Source organism: Protopterus annectens, chromosome 4.part0 (genome assembly GCF_019279795.1).
Source record: "Protopterus annectens isolate FY-2018-M chromosome 4.part0, PAN1.0, whole genome shotgun sequence".
In the NCBI taxonomy this organism is placed as follows: Eukaryota; Metazoa; Chordata; order Ceratodontiformes; family Protopteridae; genus Protopterus; species Protopterus annectens.
This window is the reverse complement of record NC_056733.1, coordinates 1,257,125,424-1,257,151,854: the sequence shown is the minus strand read 5'-3', so window position 1 is coordinate 1,257,151,854 and position 26,431 is coordinate 1,257,125,424. Positions and strand designations below refer to the sequence as shown.

The window sequence follows — 26,431 nt, the reverse complement described above, 5'->3', positions numbered from 1 at the left end:
CCTTTTCATTCTTCCTCAACACATAGGTTTGGATCCAAGCCTCAGATCCACCTTGGCTACATACTCCAGAGTTTGGATCCAACTTTTGAGCTCCTTCCTCTACCCACAATGCTTTAGTCCATCTGCATTACCTCAGATCTTGTTTGCTGCCATTGTGCCCAGCTGCAGATTCCTCTCTCGAACAAAATTTAGCAATTTATTGTAAGTTAATCTTTTTCTTGTTCTTCCAAAAAGTTTTTTAAATAACTAATGTTAAGTTGTCAATCTCGCCTTCATTCTTGCTGGATGGGTTCGGAGCCGATCCTCGGCTCCGACTCGGCCAATACTAAAAGCTCGAGAGCTAATTCCACCGGCTCGAGGCTCCCCTATATCCCACAATGCTAGGCGGTAACTACTCAGATCTCGTTTGCCGCTATAGCTGACGAGGTGCTCTTCTACCGGCTCAGGCAGGTTGGTTTAACTTTTACCTTTTTGGTACTTGTAAAACTAGTTTTTTTTGTAATCTATATAGCCCTTTTAGTTTAATTTTACATATTAGATCTCTCGACTCTCTTCTTTGTCGAGTATATTTATTTTTCCCCTTCTCCCCTTATCTTTAGGCCTTCGGCCCCTTCCCTTCCCCCAGTCCTTTAGTGACTAAAGTTAATATTCACTTTTTTTGTACAATAAGGGCTTTTGTGTGTGTGTGTGTTTGTGGCCTTTAGCCTTTAGTTGTTACTTAAATAACTTTTTATTCAGGGTGTGTCTGTGTGTTTTTTTTGTGGTTACAGGCATTACCTTCGATGTCTAAAGAAAAGGTCTCAGGCTTCAAGAAGTGTGACTCGTGCTGTCAGAAAATGTCTCTGACAGACTGTCACACTTCTTGTGTGTATTGCCTGGGGCCTGTGCACCTGCAGGACTCGTGTGCTGTCTGCCATGGTTTCAGCCCTCGAGTCCTGCAGGAGCGTAAAAACAAACTCATATTAAGGGGTTTGTTAAAACCTGAAGGCCCCCCGACTCAGTCCAGTTCGGGAAAACCTTCTAAGGTTTCAAAACAGTCGACTCCTGCTCCTGAGTCGACTGTACAAATGTCGAAGCAGGTTCCGACATCGGCTCCGGCCGGAGCCGATGTTCTTGGGCCTAAAACTATTACCTCGGCTCCGGCTGGAGCCGAGGCTGTTAAGGCTTCATCGGCTCCGATACCATCGGAGCCACATGCTAAAAAGAGATCAAGATCCCCTTCCATAGGATCTACCTTTACTATTACTTCGGCTCCGGCTGGAGCCGGCTAGCATCCATCGGCTCCGATACCATTATCGGAGCCATCTTATAGGAAGAGATCCAGGTCCCCCTCAATCGGTTCTGTACACTCGGCACCAGGATCTCCTCTCCTTTCGGAGCGGAGCCACAAATCTCATTCCTCTCGGTCTTCCAGGTTGTCGGACCATGACTTGCAGAGGGTGGTGAGTAGACTTCTTAAGTCCGAGGCACTGGCCCAAATGCTCCATAGCCCGACTCATCAGTCGTTGGCTATTCCAGTCCCTCATTATATTCCTCCTCCGACTCCTTCGAGTTCGGAGCCAAGGCTTGTTGGACCCATCACTGTCGGTGCGTCGGATCCGATACCATCGTTTTCGGCTCCGTCGTCCGCTCCGATTTCCTCTTTGGAGGGATCTCAGCGCCGGGCTTCCCTCGTCGGCTCCGAGGGGGCGAGTGGCATCGGACCCTTGTCCGACCCCGCTCTCCCTCTCGGGGCTTCAGCGCTGGTGAGTTCGGCTCCGACATCGGCTTCGGAGCCGTCTCTGTCGGTGCCGGGAGGGGTCCTTGTCTCTTCGGAGCGAGGGCCTCGGACCTTGCCTGACAGGGATGCCTTCGAGGTCATGCGGAGCGTGCTAGAACCGGGTTCTGCCCCGCAGTCGGTTCCATCGGCTCCTCCTTCTACAGTGCCTGCGGAGATTTCTGCTCACCCCTTGTCTCACACCGTAGAGAACCAACTCCTCAAGTTTCCCCATTGGGAATTTCCTCCTCTTCTGAGGTCTCTCCTGACCCTGCTGGAGATCCCCCTAGGAAGAGGCAGTGCAAGAGGAAGCACATTGACTCCCCTGAGTCTATCACCTCTGACACTGACTTGGAGGAATCCGAAGGGTCCCCCCGTTCCCCCTCTGAGGATGTCTCCTTTGCGGACATCCTAGAGATACTCAAACAGAGGGGAAATTGGCCAGCCCTTAACCCTTCGGAGGATGAGTCAGTGTATCTTGAGGCGTTTGGTTCTCGCCCTTCTACCTCCTGGGTGTCCCCTCCCTTTGACCCCCTTATGGAAGTGGTGGCAAGGAAGGCTTGGACGGCTCCTGACTCAGTGGAACCCACCCCGAGGAGACCATCCAAATTTATCACTGCTCCTTCAGACAAACAGTTTCTCTCCAAAGGTGTCCCGGTTGATGCCATGGTGGTGGCCGCGGCCACAAAGAAGGAACTAGCTGATCCTTCTGTTCCTGTCCATCCTCCTAATAAAGAATCTAGGACCATGGACAGGTATGGCAAGCGGATGTTTTCGTCAGCGACCTTTTCCATGCGGTCGCTGAACTACTTATGCCACTTCACCCGTCTCCAAAGAGATTTACTCAAGGATATGGGTGAACTGATGAAGGATCCTACAGCTGAGGGGTTCAAAGACACAGTGAACTCCCAGTTGGCTACCCTAAATTCAATAGTGAACTCCTCCATGCGGCTGGTTTCATACGCAGCAGATGGAGCGAGCAGATCTGCAGGCACAGGCATTGCCTTACGAAGGCACGCCTGGATGCGACTGTGTAACTTTGCGGACCCTTTCAAGGCGTCCTTCACCAACTCCCCCTTTGACGGATCATCTTTGTTTGGTCCACAGGTGAAGGATACATTGACCAGGTGCGAGGTGGAAGGTAAGACTCTCTCTGCCGTAGGAGTCCGTTTTTCCACCCCTTCTAGACCCTATCCCAAAGGTCAGAGGGGAGGGAAGATGTGGTTTCGGAAACAATCTCAGGGAGTCTCATCTGACGACAGGTCGATTCCCTCTAGAGGCAGAGGGGGGAACAATAATCGACGCCCCAGAGGCAGAGGAGGTCCGCAAAACCAGGGTAGCAGAGAGGTGTTCTCTGACAAACCCTTTCAGCACCCCTGAGGGGCTGCCCGGCTGTCCGCCTTCGGAGGCAGTCGGGGAAGATTATCACTGTACCCAGAAGCCTGGCTTTCCCTAACTCAAGACAAATGGGTACAGTCGATCATATCCGAGGGTTACAAAATTCCCTTTATTCACATTCCAACTCAACCAAAAAAATCCCTTCCAGATGTTCCACCCGGTCTAAGGGAAAAAGCAGCATTGGAAGTTTCAAAGCTGCTATTAAAAAGAGTCATCCAACCAGTCCCAGCAGACCAGCAAGGATCCGAATCTACTCCAAATTCTTTTTGGTACCAAAAAAAACAGGGGACTGGAGGCCCATTCTAGATCTCAGTCATTTAAACAAGTTTGTCAAGAAAACAAAATTCGGATGGTCACGCTACAGTCCATCCTACCCTTCTTGGGTCAGGACAATTGGATGTGCTCTATAGATCTTCAGGACGCGTACTATCACATCAAAATGAACCGGCGCTCCGGGAGATATCTCCGCTTCAGGCTGGGAGCCAGTCACTACCAGTTCAGAGCCCTGCCCTTTGGTCTCACTACAGCCCCCCGAGTGTTCACCAAATGCATGGCAGTGGTCACGGCTCACTTGAGGCGCCAGGGATTCCAGGTGTTTCCATATCTGGACGATTGGCTCCTTACGGCCACCACCAGGCATCAGCTTCTACTATCCAGAAATTTCACCCTGCAAACCTGTCAAGCTCTAGGCATATCAATAAATTTCGAAAAATCTGCCTTGTCGCCTTGTCAGTCTATTACTTTCATAGGCGCCAAATTAGATACGCAGACTCTTTCAGCAACACTCACAGAGCAGAGGGTTTTAGACATTCGGAACCAAGTTTCCCTTCTGTTGCATTTGGTCAAAGTCAAAGTCAGACTGGTGTTAAAGGTACTGGGACTCATGGCGGCAGCTATTCCTCTTCTTCCCTTAGCTCGCTTTTACATGAGGATCCTCCAGTGGATGCTCTTTACCCAATGGTCCTTTCAACGACTCCCAATGTCCCATACCATACTGATAACTCAAGTATGCAGGAACCAACTATCTTGGTGGGTCACGTCACCTCAACTTCTCCAAGGAAGACCCTTCTCTCTCCCCCCTCCAGCTGCCACGTTGACAACAGATGCCTCCCTGATCGGGTGGGGGGGGCATTATCAGGGCAGGACAGTCCAGGGCACTTGGCAACCCTTCGAGTGCCACTTGCACATAAATGTCCTAGAGATGAGAGCAGTGCTTTTAGCGTTGCAAGCCCTTCACGACTCTCTTCCCATAGGGACTATTGCAATTCAAACGGACAACATGTCCGTGGTATGGTACATCAACAAACAAGGCGGAACCAGATCATACCCTTTATGTCGAGAAGCACTCAGACTTTGGCAATGGGCGATCTCTTCTCAACGTTTTCTGACGGCGACGCACATCCCCGGGAAATCCAACGTCATTGCAGACAGGTTGAGCAGAGCAATTCTCATGCCACACGAGTGGTCTCTAAAGACATCAGTTCTAGAGGAGGTATTTCTAAGATGGGGCCATCCTTGCTGCGATCTTTTTGCTACTCCACAAAACAGCAAGTGTCAAGACTTCTTCACGCTCTTCCCGTTACCAGGCCAACCCACCAGAGACGCTCTAGTCCACGATTGGCCCCGGGGACTTCTGTATGCTTTTCCCCCCTTTCCATTGATACCTCGACTAATTCAGAAAGCCATCGCATTGAGAGGGACTATGATCCTCATTGCCCCTTACTGGTCTCGACAGATATGGTTCCCCTTTCTTCATCGTTACCTTTTGGAGCAGCCTTGGCATCTGGACCCAGTACCAGATCTGATTACCCATCACTCGGGTCAGCTGCACCAATCTCTGTCTTCCCTAAACCTCACAGCATGGTTTCTCTGATTCCTACCTTAGCCAGGCTTCCCTCAATATCTCGCTCGGTCCAAGATATACTGATAGCCTCTCATAAATCCTCTACCCGGAAGATTTATACTAGTAAATGGAAACGTTTTTCCCTTTGGGCATCATCGAAAAACATTGATCCTTTTACTGCATCTATCCAGTCCATTTTAGACTTCCTGGTGGAACTTTTTCATTTAGGATCTTCTGCGTCCACCACCATTAGAGTTCAGTTGGCTGCCATTTCAAATTTTCATGTGGGTGTTTCAGAATCCAGCATTATGGCTCACAAGCTCTGTAAGGCCTTTCTAAGAGGTATATTTCTCCTCAAACCTCCGATCAAAGACCCTCCACCTCAATGGGATTTAAACTTGGTTCTGGCGTCTTTAATTCTTCCCCCCTTTGAACCAGCGGCTTCATGTTCTCTAAAATTGCTTTCCTGGAAGACACTTTTTCTAGTAGCCATAACTTCAGCGAAAAGAGTTTCAGAACTACAAGCCCTCTGCAGTCGTCCTCCTTACCTAGTTTTTCACAAAGACAGAGTATCTCTCCGGACGAACCCATCCTTTTTACCAAAAATCTCTTCTCAAATTAACCTAAACCAGATTATTGATCTCCCCGTCTTTTTCCCTAACTATTCAAATAGATCAGAGCAAAAGCTGCATTTTTTGGACGTTCATCGCCAACTGAGATATTACTTAGACAGAACTAAACAACTCAGGAAATCTGATCAATTGTTTCTGTCATATGCAGAAGGAAGACTAGGCCTTCCAGTTACCAAAGTATCTCTGTCTAGATGGCTAACTTCTACAATTACCTTCATCTATGAGATTAGACATCAGAAATTACCCTCAAGACCTAGAGCTCACTCAACTAGGGCATTAGCTGCATCCATTGCCTTTCAGGACAGGTTGCCAATAGACTCAATCTGTGCAGCAGCCACATGGGCTTCTCCTCATACATTCATTTCACATTACAAATTGGACATGGTTTCTAGAAGCCGTGCCAATTTTGGTTCCACTGTTCTCAAGAGTCTGTTCCGATAGGCCACCCGGGATAAGGTGCTAGGGACGCGGTCCCATCCAGCAAGAATGAAGGCGAGATTGACAACTTAACATTAAGAAGTTATGTACCTACCATAACGTTCCATGTTAGTTGTCTTCTTCTCGCCTTCTTTCTTGCGTCCCTCCCTCCTTCCCCCAAGCCTGGACAGACCGACCGGAATTCTTTTGTGTTTCCTCTTCTGAAAATTGTTACTCCATCCTTGGAGATTCGTATTGCTTGGTATAGCTACCAAACGAGATCTGAGTAGTTACCGCCTAGCATTGTGGGATATAGGGGAGCCTCGAGCCGGTGGAATTAGCTCTCAAGCTTTTAGTATTGGCCGAGTCGGAGCCGAGGATCGGCTCCGAACCCATCCAGCAAGAAAGAAGGCGAGAAGAAGACAACTAACATGGAACGTTATGGTAGGTACATAACTTCTTAGTACTTTTGATCTCTATCCTCCCTCTTAGTTTTTCACAGTTATTAGGACTTCCTACTATTTTTAGAGAGTACTCTTCTTTTACCATAGTTGGTGCTGCCTTTACCCTTTAATCAGGATATACATTTTAAAATAACATTGTTGGTAATTATTCCTTTTTCTTTTCCCACTTCTTGCAGTATCTTTTTTGGGTACTTCTGTACTGCACTGCATTATTGTATTGTTCTTCATTATTATACTGTTAGTACTAACTACCATATCAGATAAACCAACAGGGTTCAAGAAATACACTTCTTGTGGGCATAAAATTCCAAATTCAGATGTCCACAAACAGTGCATATATTGCCTCAAAGTCAGTCACTTGGATACTAATTGCATTATCTGTTCAACCTTCAACCTAAGGGCTCTGCCTGACCAATGCAACAAGCTGATATTAAAAGGACTTCTTCCTTCTACTTCCACTCCAACTTCTAGGGCTCAAACCTTAACCAAAGTTACCAGGTCTGCTCTGTTGGAGCACAGAAAATGCTTTCTGCTGATGTCCCCCCAGGACTTTGTCGGAGCCAGTACTCAAAAGTCGTAAAATCTCAAATTCAACATTGTTGGATCCAAAGGCCGGATCTTTGGATCCAAAATCCTCTGATCCAAAATCTTCATGTCCAATAATTATATTGGCTAGTCCAATGGCACCTTACTTGGTGCCTAGGTCCTCAGATCCAAAGTCTGGTACCTCTCAAAGAAGTCATAACCAGAGTATGTGATTAAACCTATTTCTCCTACTCTGAGATCTCCATTATTACAATCCCATAAAAAAAACTCGAGACCACAATTCACTACATTCTCCAGGTCCTCCAAAAGTTTATCAGAAGCAGATGTGGACTACATGATGTAAAAATTTCTCAGAGCTCAGATCCAGATGGGGACCATATCAGCTCCATCCCCTTTTATATCCGTGAGACTTCCCATGATGTCCCACACTATTCTCTCTCCCTGTTTTCAAACTGTATAGCAAAAATCTGGAATGCATTACCTACAGACATAATAACCAATTCTTACCTATCCCACTTCAAAATAATACTGAAATCTCACTTATCAAAAACAAGGCTTTGCTCATGCAGTACTCCTGGATAGCACTTCTTTCCTAACCACCATATACTAACAATGTTTTTTTCTAACTATGTTACCAAGTTATATGTACTTAAAAGAAACCTCCATTCCTCTTACTTACATGTATATAGTAGTCATCTAAACATTACCAACCCACAAAGTAGTAAATACTCTCTTCTTTAAATTTATATAAATGCTTAGTATACTGATTGTATACTCATATGTATGACAATCTTGTAAAAGTCCTTGCTACTAAAGATTTTTAACTTCTGACTGTATACTAAATGCACAAATTTGTTATATTTCATTGTAACTTGATTTGCCAATCTCTACTCTCTCTGTTTTTATGCATAGCTCTCTCAGTGATATACTCTGTATCCTGTAAATGTGCTTGTTTTACAAAATATCATACTCTGTTAAATATATAAATATTTAACACTATCTCATACTTATAAATGTTTACACTTCAATTTTTTATGTGGAGATTTTCTCCCTGGGCTTCTGCTGAAAAAGGACTTGTGTCCAGATGGACTTTCCCAGTAAATAAATGTAAAATAAATAAATAAATTAATTCTCCAATCCATCCAGTTGTTTCAGAGTCCTAGGATCTGAAATTCTCAAGTGTTCTGCAGTCGGATCCAAAGAAGATTTCTTATTCATCTCCGATGGTATCCCTGACTAGTTCCACTCTGATACCCTTGGATTGGAATGAGTCCCAGAGCCAAAGTGTCAGCATCAGATCCGTGGGGCTGGGATCGACTTTGATGTTGTCAGATCCATCCCTGCCCCTCAAAACCTTGGCCCTGGACAGTTCAGGTTTGGTTCCATCCTCAAGGCATGCATCCGAGAGCAGTCTTGCTCTGCCTGTAATGGGAGCATCTGCTCCGGTTTGGGTGGTTGCTGCTTCTCTGGGTCAGTCTACCTTCAAGATTGTAGAAAGGGTTTTTTCTCTCACTAGAGTACTACCTTCTCATTGTTGGGATCCAGCTGCTATCCCCTTGTCAGCTGTGTGCTCTGAGCCAGTCAGGCTTACTCCACAGGGAGAGCCAGTTCCAACAAGTTTCCAAGCAGTTCCTGTAGAAGAACTTCCCCTCTCTTCTGATACCTCCCCTGAACATCCCACAGAACATCCCACAGAGTAGATCCATTGAAAGAAAATGTGCAAGAGGAGGTACATAGACTTCCCACTGGAGTCTCTCACGGATGAGACTGATTTTGATGAAAGAGAAGACTCCCCAAGATCACCACTGGATGATATCTCCTTCAGAGACATATTAGAGATCCTCAGACAAAAAGGTGGTTGCTCCTCCAAAAATCCTTCTCCAGAAGAATTGGTATTTTTGGAAGCTTTTGGTTCTGGCCCATCTACATCTTGGGTTACCTCCCACCCTCTGCAGTTGAACTCGTTAATTTAGTTTTCCACCAGGCTTGGAAGGAGCTGGATACCATTAAACCTATCCTAAAGAGACCTGACAAATTCTTAGCCCCTCACAAAGACAGACCTCACCAGAACAAAGGAGTCCTGTTAGATGCTGTGGTGGTGGTGGCAGCCACTAAGATAGAGCTGGCAGAACAGAGGTCTTCTGTTCATTCACCAAACAGGGAGTCTAGGGTGCTGGACAGATTTGGAAACAGATTATTTTCCTTGGTGACCTTCGCTCTGAGGTCTATTAATTACTGGTACACTTCACAAAGCTTCATAGAGATTTGACCAAGGAACTTTGAAATACACTCTTGAGTCCATGTCTGCAGAGCACTTCAAAAGAACATCCTCTCAACTGGCCACTATATTGTCTATCTCAAATGCTTCAGTGAGGTTAATGTCTCACACAGCTGAAGGTACCTCACAAGTGGCTGGTTCAGGCATTGCCATAAGAAGACATGCCTGGATGCAGCTATGCAACTTTGTGGAGCTCTTTAAGACGTCCTTCATCAACGCCCTCTTTGATGGCACATCCTTATTTGGGCCATCAGTAAAAAGAGATGCTTACCCATAGCAAACAAGAAGGAAAGATGCTGTCTGCAGTGTGGATCAAGTTTTCTACCCCTCAACAAACCATTTCCAGGAATCAGAGATGTGGTAAGAAGATATGGTTCCATAAATCGCAGGGTCCTTTCCAATATCCACACAGGGAAAACTCCTCTAGAGGCATAGGAGGAAGTTCTAATGGGTGGCATCACCCTAGAGGCAGTGGAGGCCTGCAGAATCAGGATTTTTGGGATTCCTTTCCAGACAGACTCTTCCAGAACTCCTGCAGTGCTGCCTGACTGTCCATCTCTGGAGGCAGTTAGTGGACGATTATCCCTGCACCCAGATGCCTGAGTAAACATAACAGAAGAGTCCCAGGTGCTAAAAATCCTATCCAAAGAGTATTCCATTTCATTTTTCCAACTTCCTTTTCGAAAAAGGAAGAAACTTCCCAATGTTCCATCCAGTCAGAGGAAAGCAGCTGCACAAGAAATTCAACACCTGCTAGACAAAAGAGCTATCCAAGAGATCCCATCAGACCAGATAGGATTTGGAACTTACTCATGCTTCATTTTACTGCCCAAGAAATGGGGGACCTCAGACCAATTTTGGATGCCAGCATTGTAAATCAGTATGTAAAGAAGCTGAAGTTATGAATGGTTACAGTTCAGTCCATTCTACCATTTCTTCACAAGGACGATTGGATGTACTCCATAGATCTTCAGAATGCACACTATCACATCAAAGTAGACATGCAATCCAAAAGACATTTACACTTTCCACTGGGAGAAAGTCATTACCAATTCAGAGCCCTGTCCTTTGGACTCACCACAACCCCCAGGGTGCTTACCAAATGCATGACAGTGGTGGCTGCTCCTCTGATATTCAAAGGATTCTGAGTGTTTCCATATCTGGACGACTAGCTTCTTACTGCCCCCTCCAAGCATCTTCTCAAACAGTCCAGGGGCTATTTGCTCCAGATTTGTCAGTTACTGAGAATAACAATAAATTATGCCAAATCAAACTTGACACCAGTCCAGAGCCTGGAGTTCATTGGTGCATATCTGACTACAACAACACAGATAGCATCACTGCCACTTCCTCGTATATTCACCCTCAGGAATCAGGTTCATCTGCTTATCTTCCATCCACTTCCCCAGCCAGATCAGTCCTTCAGGCACTAGGATCCTTGGCAGTAGCCATCCCTTGGCACAATTCTTTATGCATGTCCTTTGATGGACTCTAGCTCTTCACTAGTCCATTCTTCTGTAACCCCTATCTTTTTCAGTCAAACGTATTCCAGTTTGAAAACAACACATCTACTGGTGAATCCAGTCGGATGACATTTATCTAGGTAAACCTTTTGTTTTACCACCTCCAATGTCCACAGTGAATACTGATGCCTCCCAACTGGGGCTGGGGGTCATTTCCCTGGAAGGACAGTCCAAGGCATGTTTTCCCCATTAGACCAATTTGCATATCAATGTACTAGAGATGAGATCAGTCCTGCTAGTATAGTAGGCCTTTCAAGATACTCTTTCTCTAGGGACTATTGCGATTCAGAATGACAACATCTGTGGTCTGGTACATCAGCAAACAAGGAGGAACCTGATCTTACCCCCTATAAAGATAGACCATGAGAGTGTGGGCATGGGCGATCTCCTCAGTATACTTTCTAGTTGCAATGCACATACCAGAAAAAACAACGTATTAGTGGACAAGTTAAGCAGATCCATTGTGTTGCCTCATGAGTGGTCTCTCAATCAATCAGTGGTGGAAATGATTTTCTGTCATTGGAGCCAACTTTGCTGTGACTTCTTTGTGTCCCCTCACAACAAGTGCAACAGATACTCTGCTCTTTTTCCCTTCAGGGCGAGTCACTGAGATATGCTGTAGTCCACATTTAGTCCTCTTGTCTTCTTTATGCTTATCCCTCTTTTCCTTTGATTCTCAAGCAAGCTGGCTGAAGACCCCAGTTATCCTCATTGCCCCTTTTTGGCCTCAACTGGTATTGTTCCCCATTCTATGGTCTCATCTTCTGTATCCTCCAAGGATACTGGAACCATCTCCAGATTTCCTTTCACACCCATCAGGAATCCAACATCCCAATATCCAGGCTGTCAAACTAACCAAATGGTTTCTCCACTTCCAGTAATGGTTAGACAGCCCAGGCTTTCTTCCCCTGTACATATCATTTTGTCTTCACAAAAAGACTCTGCTAAGAAAGTTTATAAGAGCAAGTGAAAAAGATTCTCCCTTTGGACCTTGAAAATGAGCTTGATCCCTTTTCTGCTCCAATTTCTGCAGTACTTGAATTTTTGGCAGTTCTTTTTAAAGAAGAAGCTAGTTTTTCTACCATTAACCTACAATTAGCAGCTATCTCTAATGTTCACACAGGAGACTGAGATTATTATAAATGACCCTTCACCTCCCTGGGATCTGACCATTGTGCTTCAGGGTTTAACTCCGAAACCTTTTGAACCTTCAGCTAAAACTGATCTAGAATTCCTTTCTTGGAAAATGTTCTTCTTAGGAACTGTTACTTCTGCAAAGAGGATATCTGAACTCCAGGCTCTATCCTCAAAGACCCATTTCATTATTTTATATAAAGATTGGGCTACTTTATGGACAAGCCCTTCCTTTTTTACCTAAAGCAGCTTCTGAAAATAATATTAATCAATCCATTCATTTATCAGTCTTCTCCCAAAATGTTTAAATAAAGGAGAGCACATGCCTCATCTCCTTGATGTACACAGACAATTATATTTTTATCTTCACAGGACAAAACAAATCAGAAAAGCAGACCAACTATTTGTTTCCTTTTCACCAACATGACTGGGGTTCTCAGTTTCTAAAGCCACTTTAGCCAAATGGATTACAGACTTTGGATCTATTCTCAACAAGACATTGCCTTACCCAAACCACCCAAGGCTCATTCAACAAGATCCATGGCTGCTTCATCTGCTTTTTGGTCATGAACATCTACTGATTATATTTGTGCAGCAGCCACATGGTCCACTGCTCATACTTTTGTTACTCATTACAAATTGGATATTATATCTAGAAAGAGAACTGCCTTTGGTTCAGCAGTACTCCAGAATATCATTACATGAGGGCCACCCAAAATCAGTGTAGCTGGGGACTCTGTCCATTGTGTTGAGGAAGAATGAAAAGGACAACATCAGATTTTAAAAGTTATGTACTCACTATAACTAGGCATCTGTGCTGCTAATTTTCATTCTTCCTCAACGTCCCTCCCATCCATCCTTTATCCTTCAATCTTCTGGAGAAACCAGTTAGATTCTGTTTTAGAACTTAGAGTTCCAGGTTTGAGTCTTTCCTTTTTATGTCAGTTATTCCTGTCTCTGTCTAGCTATATGGGTGCTATGGCAGCAAACTTGATTCGAGATAATGGAGATGGACTAAGGCATTATGGGTAGATGGAGGAGCTCAAGAGTTGGATCCGAAGTCTGGAATATGCAGCCACATTAGATCTGAGGATCATATCTGAACCCATGTGTTGAGGAAAAATAAAAGTGGACAACACAGATGCCTAGTTATGGTGAGTTCATAACTTTTAAGTAATGGCTATGGTACAGAAAAGCAGCAAGGGACAGTGGTAGTATGAGTTGAGCAGTTTTTGTTAATCCTGGTAAGCAACTAGATATGTGCAGTGGACTGGTTTGCATAGCTGATGCTGGCATAGTTTGCTGTAATTGTTCAGTAACTCTGTATGTGTGTGAAACAGTGCTGAAATACATTAATGTGGCCCTCATTTTTTTATTTTATTGCAGTTGAGCATCTGAGATGTACACAGGCAACGACATAGCTACAATTACTGGGTGCTGTCTCTGATTGAAAAGGAATGATTGCTGTCATTTGCTCATTATTTAGGGTTTGCAGGACCAATGTGATTTGTGTGAAACAAGTTGGAATACTTTATTGTCTCTTCTATTTATGTAAAACAAAAGTTGAAGTATTTTACTATGAGCATTATTTTAATAACAATAAAATGGTTGAAATGTACACAGTCAGAAAGTGCCTACCGCTGATAAGTGGGGATGAGGGACTGTGTGGATGAAAGTAACTTATCCTGTTGTTGTTTGCTCATTTTAAACAGTCATTACTCTGAGTTTGCTGGACTAGTGTACATTATGTGAAGTAAGTTGGAGTACATTACCGTGGCTACATGTACTTGACTGAAACAAATATGAAATACATTACTGTGACCATTCTTCTTCTTATTATTATTTTTACCACAATCAGATATCTGAGTTGTACAAAGCCATCGACATGGCTATAATTTTTTGTTATTGGTGTGGTCTGGCTATGCAGGGCTAGTATGTATTTGTGTGAAGCAAGTTATAATACTTGATTTTGGTAATTTTAACACACAGTCAAAAATTTGAAGTGTGCATGGTTAATAAGGTAGCTATAAATGATGGGTATGAATATTGATGGATTATAATAGCAAAGTGAGTGGTCTTTAATGGATGAAATGTTCTGAAATAGTTAAATTTAGTATTAATAGTTAGTAATTATTGTTTCACCTCTTGCAGGAAGTTCAGGACTACTCAAATACACGCTAGTAGTTCAAGACTACTCAAATGTAAAACAATGTTGCTTTGTTAAACAGTAAATATAATTTAAAACACTTTGGAAGATAAGGATTCACATAAAACAATCAGGAAAGTGAAGCCAGTAAAATGCATGCATTTCTGAATGCTGGTAACAATTGTGTGGTGGGGCCCAGAGTTTCAAACCCACCAAGGATTTAAGGTACAATCACTGTATACTTTTTAATTCATTACTTTAATTTTGTTTGATGGATTGCATAGAGCATTGATCATAATTGACCATTTATGGGCTTACTCCAAGTTACATACATAGTAACAACAGTAAAGTAACATTGAAGTTAGGAACTTAACATAACGTAGATATAAAACCAATGTATACATATTTGCAAGAATGTTTAAAAAGAAGCAGAATGCCTGCAAATATTAAGCAGCAGAGTAATGGACATGATATGAAAAAGCAGCAGGGGCCAGTAGTAGTGTGAATTAAACAGTTTTATTTAATCGTGATAGGTGGTAGGATCAGTAGTATAAATGCATAAATCATGCATTATAAGTGAGGCGAATGTGGTTCAGCCAAAATAACAGACAAAGTACAATGATACAAGTTTTAGCATTGATGAGAGCTTTAATTGTAGGACACTAAAGAGCTGCAGTAGAAGAGCTAATAAGAGGAGTAGTGGATATTAGATATACAGTAGAAAGTCGATTATCTGAACGTCGATTATACAAAACATCAGTTATTCAAACCCAGTCTTCCAAAGTTTTTGAGTAGGAAAAATAATATAGTATGAATATGTAAACATTATACGTATTAGCTTGTGCATGTTTTTTGAACGTATAGCCTGCTTGTATGTGAAAAATATTCTTTATTGTCCACTGGACTTGCTGAATGGTTGAAAAGTGTATTCCCAGAGTGCAGAAAAAAAACAGTATTTTAGAAGTTTTTTATTCAGTTCAATGTATGTTTGATTATCCGAATAGTTTGATTATTTGAATTACCCTTGATTCCAATTAGTTTGGATAATCGACTCTCCACTTTATAGCAAGGAATGGATAGGACTGATGGAATCTTATCCTATTCCACTTTGCTTTCGTTACTTTTTACTCGAATATAACTGCAGTTATTTATTGATTTATTGTCTGACTGACTGACTGATTGTACTGCATTCTGTGTCACTTGATATGTTGAAATCTGCTTCAGATTGCAAACAGTATGACTACCGGTAGAACCTTTTTCCACAGTTGCATTATCAGAAGGCAGGGCCAGATGACATGGAACCTGTCAGTAATTGGACAGCAGCTTAAAATACAGCAATACAAGAACAGATTAATTAGATTCTATACATATAGTTCTAGTGAAGTAATATTTCAGCAGTTGTGTATGTCCTTGCTCAATATGGTTACTTTTCATGCAGTTCAGCAAGGGGGAAGGGTGACGACATTTAAACTACACCCAGCATATAAAATTAGTTATTTATGTAATAATATCTTTTCTACATTCCAGTTAATGTCTGCTGTTTCTTCACTTTAATTTTTGTACAGAAAAAAGGAGTGGAATATATGATGAATATTGCAGCCTCTGAAAGCCCTAAAGCCAAACATTTAAAATTTGCTGCACTGTTCAATCTTGGAAAAGCATACTTTGAAGGATATGGTGTTAAGCAATCAGATGAAGAAGCTGAAAGGTAAAACACACATGAATTATATCAAATAAACACTGCCTGGTGTCTGTGGTTAAATAAATTAAAATACTTAGCACTGACAGTGGAACTGTTTTATACTAATGAAGACTGAAATGCGTATTTAAGAATGTGGAATTACTGATAATTTACAGTGTACAGAAATTTTAATATAAGTGAAGCTGAACAACATTATTTTTCTATCCGGTTTAACATTTGCCTGATACATAGCTGAAAAGATATTTTGATTCATGTTATGTTGTCCTTTTCATTTTTCCTCAATGTATGAGAGTCAGATCTGACCTCAGATCCGACTTGCCACATTTCACAGAATTTCAGATCCAACTCTTGAGCTCCTTACTCTACCCATAATGCTCTAGTCCACCCACAATACCTCAGATATCATTTGCCGTCATATTTCAAGGATGTGGATCCTCTCTCGGAGCATCTTTTTAACTCTTTCAAGTTGTTTGTGAGTGTTTCTTCTTAAGAATCCTTTATATTTAACTTTATAAACCCTCCCTCTTTTATTCCTGTAGTTTTTCAGAGTCAGTACTGTTAGTCCTTCCTACCTGTGTTAGGTAAACTTGTACATACCATTGTTAGTACTTTCTTTTCTACTACCTTGCTCTTTATACCCCATTGTCAGGGTATCTTCCAATACCATTGTTGGTAGTTTCTTTCCCCTAAAAAAAAAAAACTTCTGTTTTTCTTTCCTTCCTTTTCCTAATAGAACTATGGCTGAGAAGCCAACAATATTTAAAAAATGCACTTTCTGTCTGCGCAAAATCCCAAATTTGGATGCCTACAGGGAGTGCACTTACTGTTTAGGGGCAGCACACCTTGATAGAAATTGCAGTATTTGTGCTGCTTTCAATTTGAGGGCCATTGCAGATAGGAGGATTAAGTTAGTTCTCAAAGGACTATTGCCTTCTTCATCTTCCTCCTCCAGGGCTCAGAACTCCCCCAGCAAACATTCTAAGTCTCTGTCCGCACATAGAAAAAGGTCCCCTCCTAAATCACCAAAGACTCCATCTACCCTGGAACCACTTCAAAAAAAATGTGAACATCCTCATATCCTACTTCATCGGATCTGAAGAGAAAATTTTCAGATCCCAAAACATCAGATCTGATAGTTATTTCAGGTAATTTTCCTTCACAGCCTTCAGATCCAAAACCATTGGATCTGACTTCTGACATTTCTAAGACTTTTGGAGACCATTCACCCATGTTTGTTATTGACCCAGTTTCTCCTCTGCTCCATTCCACCTCATCTTTCAGGACCTCCAGGAGTTTTTCTGAGGCTGAAGTGGATAGGATGATGAGGAATTTCCTTACAGTTCAGATCCAGATGAGGGTCATACGGGCTTCAGCTCCCATCAGATCCATGAGCTTCCATCCTGCTTCCCATATAGATGTTCTTCATGTTTCACTGTTGCAGCCATTACATTTGGGTTATCCTGCTGGCAGGTTGCTCTCAGTCGGCCTGAATTCCAAAGTCTTGGGTACTGCGTCGGCCGCTGTCGCCTCTTACCTGACGTCAGGTCATCAGGGGTATAAAAGATGCAGCCGACGCCATTTTATTCAGTCTTTCTTGCCACGTGGTGCCCGAAGCAGAAGCAGTTCGCAAGTGCCGGTCAGCCGACTATTGAGATTTTCATGCTCGAGTTTCAAATCCGAAGTCTTCATTAAAAGCTAAGTACCCCGTTGGGGAAACTTTTTTCTTGCTCCAGACCGATGTCAGAAAAAATTAATAATTGTATTTCTTGTGAGAAGCAAATACCTCATAAGGGCTTTCATTCTTACTGTATTCCTTGCCTAGGCCCTGACCACAATGTTGCTAGTGGTCAGTTTTGTGCTAGATTTAACCAACACACTATTAAGCGTCGGTACGATTTTGCATTAGCTATTTTGGGCGAAGATTTAATTATACAATGTCGTCGGATAGCCATCCAACTACTGGAGTTCACAAAAAATGCAAAGAAAAAGAAAAAGACAGGCAACCGGGGTCCAAAACTGATGAAGCTTCCCCTAAGCAAGTCGCCGGTTCTCAGTGAGGCGCTTTCGCAGCCCCTGACGCCCGCTACTTTAGAGTCGCAGGCCGCTACCTACTCCCACGTGGCGTTGGCCAGGCTGCTGGAAACTCAGGGTATTGGAGCCTTGGAAATTATTCCCTCAGATGGGTCCGGAGCCGCTGAGCAGGCATCGGCTTCTGAGGGTGTATTCAGACCTAAACAATTATATATTAAACCGACTTCAAAGACAAAGACTAAAACACCTTTAAAGGCAAAGAAACAAGTTCACCAGCCAGAAGGACAGGCCTCCACACCCAAAAAACAGATGCTCAAAATGGCCGAAGACTTAATTACCTTGATCAGGGGTTCCCATCCCCCTCCTGATAAGAGGCCTAGGCAAGAGACAGACTGTGAATCTTCAGATCAGGTTTCCATTTCTTCTGGTTCCTCACCTGATCAGGAATAGTCTCTTCCCCCCTATGAGGATTCTGATGCTGAAGAATCAGTTCCTTCAGCTTCTCCTCCTGAGGACTACTTTTTTGGGGAAACCTTGCATATCATGAGGGGAGCACTTCCACTGGGAGAGCCAAGATTTTTCAGAATCTAAGAACAGGCTCAGAGACTTCCTTTTGCTACCTCAACACAGGCCTCTAGCTATTCTACCTGTGTTGGACATTGTAGATGATGTGTTTTCAGAGTCTAGTCTGACCCCTGACTCTTTACCTCCACCTCCTGTTAAGCCGGACAGATACTACAGGGTCCCTGACTCTCATAAATTCTTTTTCAAAAACCCTACTGCAGACCCAGAAACTATTTCTCAGGGTCCGAAAGGGGTCAAGGCTTCTACTGCAGAAAAACCTACACCCTCTGACAGGGATTCTAGGGCACTTGATAGATGGGGAAAAAAGATTTACACATCTGCTACTTTGGCTATAAGGGCCTTAAATTGCCAGTTTCATATGCTCAAATATCAGCAATATACCATGATACTGCTTAAACAGAAAATGATGGCAAATTCTGAATGTGCAGAAAACAAAGAAATGCAGGATTTATTGCATGCAGCTGAACAAGTTGGAAAGCATGCTTTGCAATGTGGGTTTGATTCTCTGGAGGCCTCCTGCAGGGCCGCTGTTACGGGTTCTGTCATTAGGAGGCATGCTTGGTTAAAAGAACAAAATCTGCCTGACCATGTTAAAGCAAAATTATTAGATGCTCCTTTACAACATGATACCTTGTTTGGTGTTAAGGCAGAAGAGGTGTTAAAGAAAATGGAGGACAAAGCTAAATCTATGCAAACGGTCAAGGATTTCTTACAGGTACAGCCAGCTAGATTTAGCAGACACTGGCCTACAAAGAATTGGTCCTTTCCAGTCTCAGACAGACCTCAAAGGGCCAGATCCAGACGCCCTAGAGGCAGATCACAGCCGCAAGGATCCTACAGGTCTAAACAATGGAGTGCTTCTACCTCTAAAGGTAGAGAAGACAAAGCACAATCATACAGGAAACAGTCCCAATGACTTCCCCTGCCTGCACCAAGCACTTATCTTCTGGCAGCACCCTTAGGGGGAAAACTAGCACTTTTTTCTCAAAACTGGCACATTATAACCCAGGGCAAATGGGTTCTAGACATAGTGTCACAAGGCTACAAGTTACATTTCCATACCCTGCCAAGGGAAAACGGTTGGCCAGACCTGCCAAAAAATCAATGGGCAGAGGCTCAAAAACAAGTCGCAGCTCTCATGGACATGAGGGCTATTCAACAAGTGCCACAGCAAGAGCAGGGACAAGGATTTTACTCAAGACTGTTCTTGGTACCCAGAAAGGACAAAGCATGGAGACCAATACTGGACCTATCTATTCTAAACACTTTCCTGGATATACCAAAATTCAAGATGTTGACCTTACAGCAGCTTCTGCCCATGCTGGGCAGCAAGGCTTGGCTCGTGACTTTAGACATAAAAGAGGCATAACTGCATGTCACAATCAGACAATCATGCAGAAGATACCTCAGATTCAAGGCTGGCTCAAAGCATTACCAATTCTCTGCACTGCCCTTTGGCTTATCTACTGCGTCCAGGGTCTTCACAAAGTGCCTGGCACCAGTAATTGCTTACTGCAGACAAAGAGGAATACAAATATATCCTTACTTGGACGACTGCCTCATACAAGCAGAGAACAAGGATATTCTACTACAGCATCTGACGTTTGTGATACAACTTTTAACATGCCTAGGGTACACAGTCAACAAAAAGAAATCAAAACTAGTACCCTCTCAAAAGATAATATTCCTGGGTGCAAGCTTAAATACAACTGCCCAGATGGCTTATCTCACTCCAGACAAACAAAGGCAACTGATTACCTATTTCAAGGAAATGGCAACAAAGGCCCAGTTATCTGCAAGAAAAATTCTGCAGGCTTTGGGCTTCATGGAATCCTGCATCTTACTAATTCCATATGCAAGACTGCATATGAGGAAAATTCAATGGTACCTAAAAAGTGTCTGGACACAACATTGCCACAGCGTGGAAACAATGATTACTCTAATTCCCTGCCTGCAACAGGAGTTTCGATGGTGGACAAAGGCTTGTCAACAAAACAAGGGACAGCAATTCTCACTACCCCCAGCCAGGCAGAGTTTAACAACGGATGCTTCAGATTATGCCTGGGGGGCACACATGGCAGGAAGAGGTATTCAGGGCACCTGGTCCACAAACCAAAAGCATCTACATATCAATCAAAAAGAGATGCTAGCTGTTCAAAATGCCCTGACAGCCTTCAAGGACCTACTTCATCCGGGACAACTACTGATAAAGACAGACAACACCACGGTCATGTGGTACATAAACAAGCAGGGGGGGCACTCACTCTTATCCCTTGTGCAGACAAGCCATGGCTTTATGGGACACAGCATTGACTTACCAAATTCATCTGCAGGCACAATTCTTGCCAGGAAAGGAAAACACTCTGGCAGAAGAACTAAGCAGAAACCTCATGGATCCCCACAAGTGGCACCTGGATCCACAAGTCTTCAGCATGATAACAAAGAAATGGGGACGCCCGGACATAGATCTATTTGCCTCCCCTCAAAACAATCAACTAAAAAGATTCTGCACAAGGACTTATCACAAACAAGCTTGGAAAGTGGACGCCTTATCTTTCAACTGGACAAACCTATCAGTATATGCCTTTCCTCCACTGCCTCTCCTCCCCAAGGTACTCCTAAAGGTCAGGCAGGAGAAACCAAAAATGATTCTGATTGCCCCAGACTGGCCACGCCAGTACTGGTATCTGATCTTAAGGAACTTGTCCCAATGCCCAGCCTGGTCCTTACCTCAAATACCTCATCTACTGACCCAGCAAAACAATCAGATTCTGCACAGCCAACTCAGGACCCTAAACCTGGCAGCATGGCGGATAATGTAGCCATACAAACCACACCTCTCAGTAAAGCTGTGATGGATGTCATTTTAGAAGCCAGAAGGCCTAGTACTAGAAAATCCTATGCTGGGAAATGGAAGAGATTTTGCACTTGGAACCAAGCTCAAGGAACTGATAACAGCTGTCCCAAATATTCCTCAGATTTTGCAATACTTAACTGAGATGCTGGACAAAGGCCTATCTTTTTCATCAATTAAAATCCATGCCTCTGCCATTTCAGCTCATTACAATACAGACCCACCACTTTTTTCTCATCCTTTATTAAGGCAGTACCTCAGAGGAGCCAAAAACTAAAGGCCTCCAAGGAGAACGCCAATACCTGCATGGGACCTCAATTATGTCTTGGAAAAACTCACCTTACCTCCTTTTGAGCCAGCTGCTACTGCGGATATAAAGTTCTTATCTTGGAAAACAGCTTTGCTCCTAGCAATAACTATCTGCAAGATGAGTTTCAGAGCTACAGGCTCTCATGGCTGTGGAACCCTTTATCAGTTTTTATCCAGACAGGGTCTCTCTGAGAACAAACCCTACATTTATGCCTAAGGTGGTATCCAGTGTAGACTTTAACCAAACAATTCATTTGCCAACTTTTTATCCAAATCCACAGAGCAAGGGGGAGAAAATTCTGCATTCTTTGGACGTACACAGGCAACTTAAATTCTACTTGGACAAAACTAAAGTTTTCAGAAAGACAGAACAATTACTAGTGGCATATGCCACAGCATCACAAGGAAAGGCTATCTCCAAGCAGACTATTTCAAAGTGGATAGGTCACTGCATTCATTTCTGCTACTCACAGCATGGCAAACCAGTGCCTAAGGGCATTAGGCTACATTGAACCAGAGCTGCAGCCACTTCAGCAGCCTTTCTCAGGGGAGTACCAACCAAAGACATTTTAGAGGCTGCTACTTAGAGTTCAGTGCATACCTTTACAAAACATTACAATCTGCCTCTTTACTCTAAATCCAGGACAGGCTTTGCCACTGCAGTTCTGCAGGGCCTCATAGCCGGTCCTAATGCTGTTTAGCTCCAGCCCCCCAACCATAGCTTTGGGACTCAACCCAAAAGTAATGACTGCAACAGTGAAACACGAAGAACATAGTACAGTTGTGTACACTTACCATAAATGTAGATGTTCGAGTGTATTCACTGTTGCAGTCCAGGTTACCCACCCGCCATCCCCCTTATTTTTGCTGGAAATTATCCTTACTTCTTTAATCTATACAACCTAGATGGTGTATTTGCTTATAGATGAAGGTAAAGCTTATTTTGGTGCATATATGTTTTATTTACATAATTTTAGCCTACCCTTTTGACATCTGGGGCAAGAAAAACTGAATAAAATGGCGTCGGCTGCATCTTTTATACCCCTGACAACCTGACGTCAGGGAAGAGGCGACAGTGGCCTATGCAGGACCCAAGACTTTGGAATTCAGGCCGACTGAGGGCAACATGTTTGACTCTGACAGCTTCTCTGACTAGTTCTGTTCCTATTCCCTCAGATCGGGATGAGTCTCAGAGCCAGAGTGTCAGCTTCAGATCTGTAGGGCTGGGATCTACTCTGATTCTGTCAGAGCAGTCCTTGCCTCTCTGAGCCTTGGCACTAGATAGCCTGGGTCTGGCTTCCTCCTTGAGACATGGATTGGGACACAGTCATGGTTTGTCTGCCTTGGAAGTTTCGGCTCCAGTGCAATCAGCCACAGCTTCTACTGGTCTGTCAGCCTTCAAGGTAGTGGACTCCGTCCAAGAGACCTGATGTCTCACATATCTTTGGTCCTATATCTTTTCTTCCAATGGATCTGAGCTTTGATCCCATCAGACCTGTTCTGCAGGGACAGCCATTATCAACTAGTGTCCAGATGGCTCCCTTAGAGGAACTACCCCTATCTATGGATATCTCCCCAGAGCATACTGCTGAGGAGGTTCACCAAAAGAGAACATGTAAAAGGAGGCACATATATTCCCCCTTGGAATCTGTCACAGAAGATGCTGACTTCGACGAAGGCCCAGAAAATCAGGGTTTCCAAGATTCCTTTCCTCTTAGATCCATTCAGCACTGCTGAAGGGCTGCCCGACTGCTTATCTCTGGAGGCAGTTGGGGGATGTTTGCCTTTGCACCCAAATGCCTGGGCTACTATAAAAACAGATTCATGGATGCTAAAAATAATATCCAGAGGTTATTTCATACCATTTTCCCAGAAGCCCACATCTAGCAGAAGAAACCTTCCCAATGTCCCACCCAGTCAGAGAAAAGCTGCAACTCAAGAGATTCAGAAGATGCTGGACAAAAGGGTCATCCAGATGGTCCCACCAGACCAAAGAGGATTCGGTACTTACTCAAGGTTCTTTTTAGTGCCAAAAAAGACAAGGGACCTGAGAGCAATTTTGGATTTAAGCAATCTGAACCTATCAGCAGAGTTCTGAATGGTCACACTTCAGTCCATTCTACCAATTTTACACAAGGACAATTGGATGTGCTCAGTCAGTCTTCAAGATGCACAGTATCACATCAAAATAAACAGATACTCCCAAAGATACGTGTGCTTTTGGTTGGGAGTCAGTCACTTTCAGTTCAGAGCTCCACCCTTTGGATTCACCACAGCCCCTGGAGTGTTTACTAAGTGTATGGCAATGGTAGTATCTCACTTGAGACTGTGAGAATTCCAAGTGATCTGGTGCTATCTGTGTCATTATTGATCATGGATGGGTGTAGGATCCGACCTCAGATCTGAGCCAGTACTAAAAAGACAGCTCCTGAGCTCAAGTTCCTCCCCTTCCCAAGATCCCTTGCTACCCACAACCATCAGATCTCGTTTACCACAATTTCAAATAAGACATGCTTCCTGAAGTGCCAGTTGCACCTTTTTCAGATAAGTGCCTTTTTTGGGCTTTCCTTTCCCTATTAATCTTCTTAGAAGTTTCCTTCCCTCCTTTGTAGCCTTTTTCTTGGTAGTTCATAGTAGGTCCTTCCCGGGTTCCCGTCCTTGTCCTCCCGAGTCTAGGTTCTTTTTCTCCTTTTCCTTCTTTACTTTGTTCCTCACCCCCTTGGTGTGTGTGGTGTGTGGGTGGTGTGTGTGGTGTGCGAGTATGTCTGAGAAACCCTTGGGTTTCAAAAGGTGCTCCTCGTGCAGTCGGAAAATGCCCCATTCCGATATGCATGAGGAATGTGTTTACTGCCTAGGAGACACATCTGGAGGTTGAATGCGACATTTGCACCAGATTCAACCTAAGGGCTCTCCTAGAGCACAGGAATAAGCTCCTGCTTAAGGTGCTGGCAAAAGGGGGTCCCCTGGTCTTGGGTTCCCTTTCCAAGTCTCCCTCAGATCCCCAGAGGAAGTCTTCTTCCACTCAGGAATCACCTGCCAAAAAACCAAGGCTCCATGACTTCGGAACCAGACTCTTCGGCTCCAACAGCTCTGGCTCCCCCTGTTGGATATGAGTCCTCATAGCCTTGGAGGTCCTCAGATCTGACCTGACCTACACCACCATTGGATCTGACCCCTCCGCTCCATTCAAGTCTTCGGATCCGACCAGACCCTCGGATCCATTGATTTTGTCTGATCTGAACATTATTGAAGACTCTCCCTCCACTCTCATTAGGTCAGATCCCAGGCTGTCTAGCAAATCTCCTTCACGAGACTGTAGGCCATCAGCTAGGTTGGGCCTTTCCTCCCTATCTTCCTGTTCCACCAGGAGTCTGCTCCCCTCTGAGATGGATAGGATGATGAGGAGCTTTCTCAAGGCCCAGATCAAGCTTGGCTTGTTGCCATCCCCTGGCCATTTGCCCAGGAGACCTTTGTCATCCACAGATCTCCTCTCTCCCTGAACAACCCATCTGGGTATGGTTCCCCAGGATCAGGACATCCCTAGGGAGAAGCCAACAATGTCAGGTATTGCTTCCTTTCCCACTCTGTTTAGGTCCCTGGCAGGTTCAGCTCCATTGCCCTCGGAGCTGGCAATGCCTTGGCCTAATGAGGTCAGTGAGGGTCACCGGGGAGGGTGGTCTGGGATGAAGTTTTCGGATCATTCCCACCCTTTGGGGCCTCTGCTTTAGACAGCTCAGGGCTGATATCATCTGGGAATGTCAGTGTTGTGTTGGGGTTTTCCCTTCCATCCCGGTCGGCTGTGGCTGGTGGGGAGGGGGGGGGGACTTCTTCCACTTCGTCGGCCTTCTGGGCAATAGAGAGGATCCTCTCTAGATGGACAGCTGCCTCTTCCTTGACTTTGGATTCTCCCCAGCCTCGTTCGATATTGGCGGCAAGATCTCATCATGCTACCAGGGTCAGCCCTCCCATGAGTACCTTCAGACAGGCATTACCCCCATCAGGGTCACTTCCTCTTCTGAGTCCTCCAGGGAGCCTGCCATGGAGGAGCCTCCTCAAAAGAGGACATGCAAAAGGAGGCAGTTGGACTCTTCTCGAGAGTCACGCACTGAAGACATGGATTTTGAGGAAGGAGATGGGGCCCCAGACTTCTGTCCGAGGAGGTGTCCTTTGAGGACATCCTCGAGATCCTTAAACAGCGAGGCGGTTGGGTTTCCCCCATCCCACCTTCAGAGGAATCCATGTTTCTGAAGGTCTTCAGGATGGGCCCATCTTCCACCTGGGTATCTCCCCCTACTGATGAGCTTGTCCACCTCATTTCCATCAGGGCATGGAAGGAGCCGGACATAGTAGAACCTGTTCCTAAGAAAGCTGATAAATTCCTGAGTTCCACTAAAGACAAGACTTTTTGGAGTAAAGACATTCCTATTGATGCTATTGTGGTGGCCAGAGCTACCAAAAAGGAGCTCGCTGAACAAAGCTCCACGATCCATCCCCCAAACAGGGAGTTTCAGGCGATTGACCGTTTTGAGAAGTGTGTGTTTGCCTCAGCTACATTTGGACTACAGCAACCAGCTGAGGATAATGCTACTCAATGATAGAAGTCTAAATCTCAAAATGCACTCCCTCAAGGCATTCCTTAGTGACTGAGACCTGGTTCAAGGCTCCAGAGAGCACCCCTGCATTACCAGGTTATAACTCATACCACAATTTTCAGCCACCTAACCTGCACTGGAACACCAAAGGCAGAGGTGTGTCCATATTCGTTAAGGATATCCACACCTCCAGACTAGTTGCTCAGCATAATGCATCCGAG

General features: G+C 44.2%; 1 protein-coding gene across 3 annotated transcripts in view; it reads left to right on the top strand.

Moving 5' to 3' along the window:
• LOC122799830 (LRP2 binding protein) overlaps window positions 1-26,431 on the top strand; it is an 812,580-nt gene that overhangs the window by 500,728 nt on the left and 285,421 nt on the right. For all 3 annotated transcript variants that reach the window (XM_044069154.1, XM_044069156.1, XM_044069155.1), the window contains one exon: window positions 15,703-15,845. In XM_044069154.1, the coding sequence (XP_043925089.1) occupies window positions 15,703-15,845 (143 nt within the window). The remainder of the gene's footprint in view (window positions 1-15,702; window positions 15,846-26,431) is intronic.